The 8833-nt window shown below is 52.7% G+C and overlaps 1 protein-coding gene across 4 annotated transcripts in view; it reads right to left on the bottom strand.

Annotated features, from left to right (window-relative positions):
• Positions 1-1871: 1871 nt before the first annotated feature.
• Positions 1872-8833, bottom strand: part of SALL2 (spalt-like transcription factor 2) — a 17441-nt gene continuing 10479 nt past the window's right edge. The window contains exons 1-4 of one of the 4 annotated variants that reach the window (XM_011930922.1): positions 6860-7302; positions 6133-6450; positions 3623-5724; positions 1872-3036 (exon numbers count right to left, since the gene is read on the bottom strand). In XM_011930922.1, the coding sequence (XP_011786312.1) occupies positions 2800-3036; positions 3623-5724; positions 6133-6450; positions 6860-6926 (2724 nt within the window). In that variant the 5' untranslated portion in view covers positions 6927-7302 and the 3' untranslated portion in view covers positions 1872-2799. Of the gene's footprint in view, positions 6451-6859; positions 7303-8833 lie in introns of those variants that run through there. The other 3 variants (XM_011930921.1, XM_011930920.1, XM_011930919.1) reach the window with 3 other exon arrangements.

Genomic DNA, 8833 nt, shown 5'->3' with positions numbered 1-8833 from the left:
AAAAAAAAAAAAAAAAAAAGGGGGAAGTCAAAGTTGGCTCTAATTGAGAATAAGACTAGTGAAATCTGTTTTGGGGATCAGAAGACAAGTGTTTGTTGATTGGTTAAGAAGTTCCAGTGACGGCCGGGTGTGGTGGCTCATGCCTGTAATCCCAGGACTTTAGGAGGCTGAGACAGGCCGATCACGAGGTCAGGAGTTTGAGACTAGCCTGACCAACATGGTGAAACCCCGTCTCTACTAAAAATACAAAAATTAGCCAGATGTGATGGCGCACGCCTCTAATCCCAATGACTCGGGAGGTTGAGGCAGGAGAATCACTTGAACCCAGGAGGTGGAGATTGCAGTGAGCCAAGATCACGCCACTGCACTCCAGCCTGGGTGACAGAGCGAGACTACATCTCAAAAAAAAAAAAAAAAAAAAAGTGCCAGCGACAATAACCAAAGTTACAGGTGCAGGAGTTTCTGAGAGACAAGAATGTGTCAATAAATTCTGCGCCTTGTTCAGGGGTGACACAGGTTGAATTCTCTGAGAAGCAGATGCTGGGACAGAATTAGCAGTACAGAAGTTTTACTGGGGAATAACACTGGTATAAGGAAAGACAGTGGGGGAAAGGGGGAGTGGAATTGATTAGGGAGACCTGTCAGACCATAATGCAGACCTGATAAAGTCTCTGCCAGTCCAGTAGGAATTTTCAGAGCAAAGATTGTTCATTAGAGTCCTATGTTCCAATGGCTAAGCCCTTGTACCTTGCTCAGTTTTGGGCCAAGGATTGAAGAGCAGTACAGCTAGAGGTTGTCAGCTAACCAGGCTCCTTGCAGCTTGTTAGCCAGTTCTTTCTTGAAGGAACATCTCAAAAGCAGCCCATCTCTGCGTCTGCCAAACAGAGTGCGATGGATCTTATACAGGTTCTTTTTTTTTTTTTGAGTTGGAGTCTTGCTCTGTCTCCAGGCTGGAGTGCAGTGGCATGATCTCAGCTCGCTGCAACCTCCACCTCCCGGGTTCAAATCATTCTGTTGCCTCAGCCTTCCAAGTAGCTGGGATTACAGGTGCCTGCCACCACACTTGGCTAATCTTTATTTTTGAGATGGTGTTTTGCTCTTGTTGCCCGGGCTGTAGTGCAATGGCATGATCTTGGTTCACTGCAACCTCTGCCTCCTGGGTTCAAGTGATTCTCCTGCCTCAGCCTCCCGAGTAGCTGGGACTACAGGCTCCCACCACCTCGCCCGGCTAGTTTTTGTATTTTTAGTAGAGACGAGGTTTCACCGTGTTAGCCAGGATGGTCTCGATCTCCTGACCTCGTGATCCGCCCGTCTCGGCCTCCCAAAGTGCTGGGATTACAGGCTTGAGCCACCGCGCCCGGCCCTTCCTCTGCATTCTTAATGTTAAGAATCCTTTGTCTTGTTGGTAGAAATTATTAGGGTTGAATTACATTTTTTAAATTTCTGATTATGACATCAGATCTCAAGGATCATAAAGTTTAATTCACCTTGGTTCTACAGATTCGCTGATATCAGAAGGCTGATCTGTGGTTTGAAAAAGACTGAAAAGAAAGTTTCCAACCTCCAAACAAAACCCACACAAAGGCCTGGTGGTGGAAGGTTCTAGGTAGAGAAAATCTAGACAATGACTGGACATAGTGGGCAAATGCTTACCTTTTGGAAATACAAACTCCACAGGGAAGAATTTCCACAGGGAAGTTACATTAACTGAAGGCTGTCTTAGGACAAGGCTGAATAAAGTCAATATTTCAACACCATATGTTCAGCTTTGGCAGGAGATGTAGGTGGGAAGGGAATCTCAATGTTGGAGAATGCCCATATCACACCCCAGCTGGCTATGTAATCATGAAATAAGGAGAAACACATAAATATTTGGTTAAAACACCTTTAATGATAGAGGGAAAGACACTAATATCTCCCCTGTCTGTTCTTGACATTTTACTAGGTTAGGAAGCTCTGGAGCCTACAGCTTGAGGAGAAGCCATCGTTCAAGTCAGTCAATAGCAAAACCCTCACTCTCTCCTCCTCAGAGCTCCTGTTCCAAATGATCCTATGTTAAGAGTAAATACTACATCTCATTACAAGACAGAGAGGCAGGGAGGACGCCACCTGGAGCTGGTCTCCCAAAGTCTGGGACTCTAAGAACCAGACAATGACAAAGAGACAGGCCCCAGCCTACAGATAGGCAAAATGGGGAGGATAGGGGTCTTGAAAGAGGAAGATAAGGAAAATACAAGGGGCCAGGGAATAAAGGAGGGAGTTATCTAAAACTAGAAGCATACTAGTACTAGGAAATCCCCCATGATCCCTGGAACACCTCTGCACACTATGTCACTATTAGCCCAAAAGAATATTAACGAGAATGTCCACATTCACAATAATTTGAGGCCCTTTCCCTTACATCATGCCCCTTTCTTAGTCACATAGGTACCAGCAAGCCCTATGTTTTAGCAACATTCCGTAACTCTCTCATCATTACTTCATCGACCATGCTGACCAACAATGGTCCTTAAAGATGTGAACTTCACATTTCCCAGGTAACTCCTGGGAGACCTCTTGGCAAGAAATCAGCTTGTTTCCCAACTTTGAGAGGCCATGATGAATGAGAAGCTGCAGAGGTCTCGGCACACTGACCAGCCAACACCTTTACTTTAATGTGACCATCAGGGGATTTACTGGGAAAATTTTCCTATGCCCTTCATTTCTCCATACTTCCTAGGATTGGGTCACCAATTACTGGAGCATCTTCAGTACCCGTACCTTCTGGAGGAGGGGGAGGGGAAAGGAATATACAGTTTGCTACTTCTTGTCTATGATGGGCTTCTCAGGCACTGCCTTGGGTGCAGGAGGCTGAAATAGGAGGGGAGCTGTCTTCTCGTTGGCTTCCCTGGATCCCATTGTTGGAGGCACCTTCCCAGCCACAGTTCCTAGGCCAAACAGCACTGGTGGGGCCAGGCTTGGAGTGGTAGTGGAGGTGGAGCTGGAATTCCAGGGCTTCATGGGCAGGCCACTTGACAGGAATGCCACATACTGGTTCTAGAAAGATAGGGGACCCACACCCACCAGCTGAGCAGACAAGTCACCCCAGAGGAGTGGCACTGGGCCCTCAGAGACAGCTGCCAGCCCTTTGGGCTAGGCTGCAATTCCAAATGTAGGTGCTCAGGTGCACCTGCCAAAGGGAAAGGGAGAGGAAGGAGGAAGGGAAAGAAGGGTCACACCAGGGAAGCTGGAGAGGGTTCCTCTTGAGAAAGCTGCAGAGAATCTATTTTCCTTGGGTACAAAGAATGAGGAGGGAAGAAAAATTCCTTAGGGGGCTATCCCCTTGTCAGCACAGTAATTTCCAAGCTCAGGGACTAGAGAAAAGCCACTAGGGACATATCATGTTAAGAACTTAGAGAAAAAGACAAAATCAGGGCTCATAAATCTGGGAGGTCCTTTTGTGAAGGTGTTTCTGCTCTGTGGGACAAAGAGCAGCAGGTACAGAAAAACAGGCTCATGGGATTGTGGGGTCATCTTTTCGGGGAAAGGGGGAGAGCCCTGTGGAGGTGATGGAAGGTGAACAGCCAGGGACTAAAGAAAGAGCAGCAATATTCTGAGGGCCATGGGGGGCAAAGGGCTGTACCTGGTGGTGTGCCAGTAGCATATGCTTCTTGAGGGTAGCCCGCTCAAGAAAGCCCTGCCTGCAGAAAACACAAGTGAAGAGCGGCCCCTCCTTGGGGTGGGTCTTCTGATGCTCCTCCAGAGCTGCCTGGGAGGGAAAGGCCTGGCCACACACTTCGCAGGCCCTTCTGCTACTGCTCTCTCCTGGCTCCTTTCTCATTGCCTCCTGCAGGCTCAGCTCCTCTACCAAGGTCACGCTGGTGCCTTCCCCTTCTGGGGTGAGTGCTGATGCTGGGCTTGAGCTTCTCTCCGGTTTGCCCCCCTCTTCCTTGCCTCCTAAAACATCACTGCTTCCCTGCTCCATTGGCTGAGGCTGATCCAGGCTCTCAGGTGGTGGGAGTGGTGGTGGCAAAGAAGATTGCTGAGTAGCTTTCTCACTACTGTCCATCTCCTTCCCAGCTGTGACTGCTGCCGCCACTGTCCCCACCTCCTCCTCTGCCCCAGATGCCTCTTCTGAATCACCTCTCACTGATATTGCCTTCTCACCTCCACTCTCTGAGCCTCTCCCTGCCAGGGAATCTTCATCAGTCACATCTTCCTCTTCTTCCTCATCCTCTTCTTCCTCCTCCTCAGACAACTCCTCTTCTGGTGATGGCTGCTGGGACTGCTGCTGGGGGAAACTCCCTGCCCCGGAGACTGTAGATTGCTCGGAGCCATTCTCCTGAGCAGCTCCTCCACCTTCAGGGAGTGCAGTACCACCATTGGGGATCTGGCCCCCCAGGTGCATCCGGACATGCTGCTGCAGAGTGACAGCATTGGTGAACTTCTTCTGGCAGATGGGGCAGGAGTTCTGTGCCCGGGCAGCTGGACTGGCCTTGTGGCCCACGAAATGTGCACGCAGATTACCCCTGGTGGAGAAGGCTCTGCCACACACTTTGCATTTGAAGGGCCTCTCACCTCCATGTTGGCCATAATGAAGGCGTAGGGCCCGAGGGCAGCTAAGCACCCGGAGACAGATGACACACTGGTTAGGTCCAGAAGAGGCTGAGGATGAAGCTGCAGGGGCAGAGGTGGTGGGTGCTCCTGAGGCCGTTGAGGTCACTGCCACAGCTCCTTGCCGGTCAATCTTTTCTACCAGTTGCTGCAGCTTTGATGTCTCAGAGGGTGAGGCCCCCAAGGGCTCTAGCACATAGGGGAAGGGGAAGCTGCCAGTGGACTTGAAGTGGTTGGTAAGCAGTGCCCAGCTTGGTAGTGAAGTCACCAACTTACTTAGCTGCATGCGAGTTGCTGTGCTACTTTCTGCCACTCCACTGATGGCTGAGCCCTCACTCCCTGGAGGGGTGTTTTCATCAGCTTTATTCTTGGGTTCCACTGCTTTCATGAGCACAAACTTATTGAAAGCAGGGAGTCCTGGAGCTGTGGCTGTGCCTGCACTGGTGGAGAGCAGAGTCAGGCTCTCTGTGGCACTGAGTGCTGTGGTGGAGGCCACCAGAGGCTTGCGCTCAACACCTCCACCTGGAGTGGCTGCCTCCTCCTCGGCCTTCTCTGGTGGCACGGACATACCATAAGGCAAGCCACTGCTGGTAATGACGTAGTCTAGGTGCTCTGGTACTGGGTGTGGGTTCATCTGCACATGTGGGTACTTCTCACGATGCCGGTGGAAATGCACTTTGAGGTTGCCACGGGTGGTAAAGCGGTTTCCACAGACATTGCACTTATAGGGCCTCTCACCCGTGTGGGAACGAAGGTGGATCTGCAGGGCACTGTCACTGCCAAATACTTTGGCACAGAAGCGGCATTTGTGCCTTCCACCAGGCTTCTCCAAGGGACCCATCACTTCTCCATAGCTCAGCTCACCACTTCCATTCTTTGGCTTCAGGAGCCCTGGGGAGGCAGTGGCCTCCAGGCCTCGGGCTGCCCCAAGACACTGTGCTGCCAGTAGTCCTGTGGTGCTTGGGAATGCCAGATGAGGCGAGGCAATCAGCTGATCTGTGCTGCCTGGCAAAGCTGGGGAAGGGGCAGGGGTAGGTTTGTGGCTTCGCCCAACCCCTCCAGCAGAGAAAGGATGCTGTGACCCCAGTGGGTGGTAAAGGTGGAAGAAGGCCTGCTTGGGTGTTTCTGCCCCTGAAGAGGAAGAGGAGGAGGAGGAGGAGGAAGATGCCACTGTCTTGCTGGTTTGGACAGGCTTCATGGGGCTGAAGAGGGGTAGTAGGGGCTTGGTGGAAGAGGCAGTTCCTGTCCCAGGTAGCTCTGAGGGACTGGCAGGGGCACCCACCGTCTGGCCTAAGGAGCCAAGCAACAGCACCTGCCTGCAGATTTGCTCAGTCATCTGCATCTGATGGATCTGCCGCTGCTGCAGAACGCGTAGCTCTTCCAAGATCAGGGGGATGTTCAAGTGGCCACTGCCTACACCTGGAGGCGGAGGGGGGGGTGGAGGAGGGGGGGGTGCAGGGGTCGATTCTGGAGGTAATGGGGTTGCTCCCAGCTTGGGACTGGCCAAGATCAGGCCCCCACCTCCCCCAGCCGCTGTACTTGTGGCAGCGACCAGGAAATGCCCCGAAGACTCCTCTCCTCTCCTCTCCGGGCCCCAGGTGGGATCCGTGGGCACGGAGGACCCAGAATCTGGGGGGTTGCTATGCTCTGTGTCCATGACCTGAGGATTATTGTGACCCTCAGGCCGGGGTTCAGAGGAGGCTGAAGAGTTGTTGGGGTTCTCCTGGCCCCCAATTATCACCATTACAGGAGGGTCAGTAGAACATGCATTCTGGTGGGCGAGGAATTCAGTTGGGTCAGTGAATTGTGCGCAGCACTTGGCACAGACTTGGGGGTGATCTTCCTCGCTAGCATCACCTGGGGAGAAGACAAGGAGAGAGAGTGTGGGTGGCGCAGTTGGGTTGGGTATACCGAGGCTCTAATTAACAAGGAGCCCAGTAACCGCTAGTTGGGGGTGGGGAGATGAGCTCACCATCAGGCCATGCAGAAGTCTAAAGCTCAGGCCAGAACAGTGTGGACAGGAGACAACCCGGCATGGGGCAGGGGTGAGGGGGAGGGAGGCGGGAGGAGGGGAGGGGGGCAAGAGCATGCTACTCCCCTCCTCAGCCACCCTCCCTTCCCAAGGCCACAAGCGAGTTCACGGAATAGGTGTGAGGACAGGGGCCTACGCAGAGAATCGAGCATTTTCTCCCGCCCACCGAAAGTCTTCGCCGCCCCTGCGCAACCCCCTCCGCCCCCACCCCTGCCCAGCCCGACCCTACCGCACCTCCGAGCTCTGCCGGCTCCCCGCAGGGCACCCCGAGACGAGAGCTCCTCCCGGATTCGTGCGCCATGGTTGTGGGGAAAGTGAAGGGTCAGGTGGGGTGGGAGACAATGGATATTGGGATTGAGGGAGGCGGCGGTGGCCGCTGGGTCTGCGGCAGCCTCTGCACCCAGCGGCCCAGACTGCGGAGATGGAGATCGGCAGCGGCGGGGGCAGGGAGCAGCGGCGGAGGGGGAGGGGAGCGAGGAGGTGGGGAGGAGCTGGAGCGAGAAAGCAGGGAGAGGGGAGATCTGGGAGGAGCTGATGGGGAGGGGAGTTTATGGGGAGGAGCTGTTGGGGAGGGAGGCGGGAGCTAGAGGAGGCGGGAGAAGGGAGCGCTAACGGGGGCGTGGGGGCGGGAGCCCAGAGCTCGGGAGAGTTTCCGGAGGCGCAGTGACAGGTGCTGTGAAGCACTGCGGGGGTCCACCTTTCCCCTTCCCTGGCCAGCTCCCCCCATCTGCAGATGCCGTTGCCCAGGCCTACCCTCCTCCCCCCGCCCTCCCCTCCTAAGCTCTAGGGGCACAGTGGGAAACGTAGCCCTGCTCAATGGAGCAAGGCGATAGGCTTCTCCTATTTTTCTTTGGATAAAGGATCCGCTGAGCTTGGAAAACGTGGATTCCAGAGAGGGTCGTCTGATCTCCTCAGAGGTCTGAGGGCCAGAAGAAGAAGAGAAGCTCAGAACATCCACTCCTCACCAGCACACACACCCCAAAATATTCCAAGTTTTGTCCCGTCTTTCTCACTTCCATTCCCACCCTACCCCCATCCCTCTCCACAAAAGAAGTTTCTCAGGGTGGGCGGCTGCAAGGTAGAATTTCCAAGGAAGTCATTTCAGGACTCTCTGCGGAACACTAAGCCCCTTCACTCCCCGCCCCTCCTCCCCCAGAATAATAGCTGAATGCAGGCTACTCCGCAGATCGCCCAGCCTACACAGCACCTAATTTATAGAGTCCGTGCTTATTTAATAAGCCATCTCCTATTTAGTACCCTCTTTTTTACCCTCTTCCTCCTCTATTCTCCTCCTGCAACATTCCTCACACTGTCACTATTAAAGACAGTGGGTTTGGGGAGACGCTAGCCTGCAAAGGCCTACGGAGGCCCACCCAGCTCTAACCTGGGGGGAGGGGAGCCTCTTGAAACAATGCGGTAGGAGCTACCAGGCAGCCCTCAGTGTCTAAAGCCCTTTCAGCCCCAGCCTGGTTTGAATGCTTAGAAATAGCTAACACCTGCTCACCATCACAGAGGCAGCCTCCTATTCAGACAGGATAAGTAAGAATAAAATGCCTCCTGGACCAGGTATTCCGGCATTCTCTTTTTTACCTTGAAATTAGTCTTAAAGCGCTTCCCACTTCCTAAAATACTTTCTCTTACATGCAGGAAGTGACCACAAGTCCTTGGTTTTGTGGTTTCCCTGGGCATCAGTAAACCTAAATTGTTTTAATCCCAGTTCTATTCTTGCCTCGCTAATAAACTGAGACATGGTGGTCAGACACACCATGTTATACCATCGTTTCCCTCTTCATAAAGTGTAATATTGTAGCTGCAGTATCTGACTCAGAAAAATATTGTGGGGACAAAAAATTGAAAAATTTGACAATATTAATGTGTAAACCAGGTATGGTGGTGCACACTTGTAGTCCCAGCTACTTGGGAGGCTGAGGCAGGAGAATTGCTTTAGTCCAGGAGTTTGAGGCTGCAGTGAGCTATGATCACACCTGTGAATAACCACTGCCCTCCAGCTTCAGCAACATAGTGAGGCCCCATTACTTTAAAATAAATAAATAAATAAATAAAGCCGGGTGCAGTGGCTTACTGTAATTCCAGCATTTTGGGAGGCCGAGGAGGGCATTTCACAAGGTCAAGAGTTCGAGACCAGCCTGGCCAATATGGTGAAACCCCGTCTCTACTAAAAATACAAAAATTAGCTGGGCATGGTGG

The sequence above is a fragment of the Colobus angolensis genome, unplaced genomic scaffold, assembly GCF_000951035.1.
Source record: "Colobus angolensis palliatus isolate OR3802 unplaced genomic scaffold, Cang.pa_1.0 Scaffold88, whole genome shotgun sequence".
Classification (NCBI taxonomy): Eukaryota; Metazoa; Chordata; class Mammalia; order Primates; family Cercopithecidae; genus Colobus; species Colobus angolensis.
The sequence above is the reverse complement of the archived record's forward strand: the minus strand, read 5'-3'. Positions and strand labels throughout refer to the sequence as shown.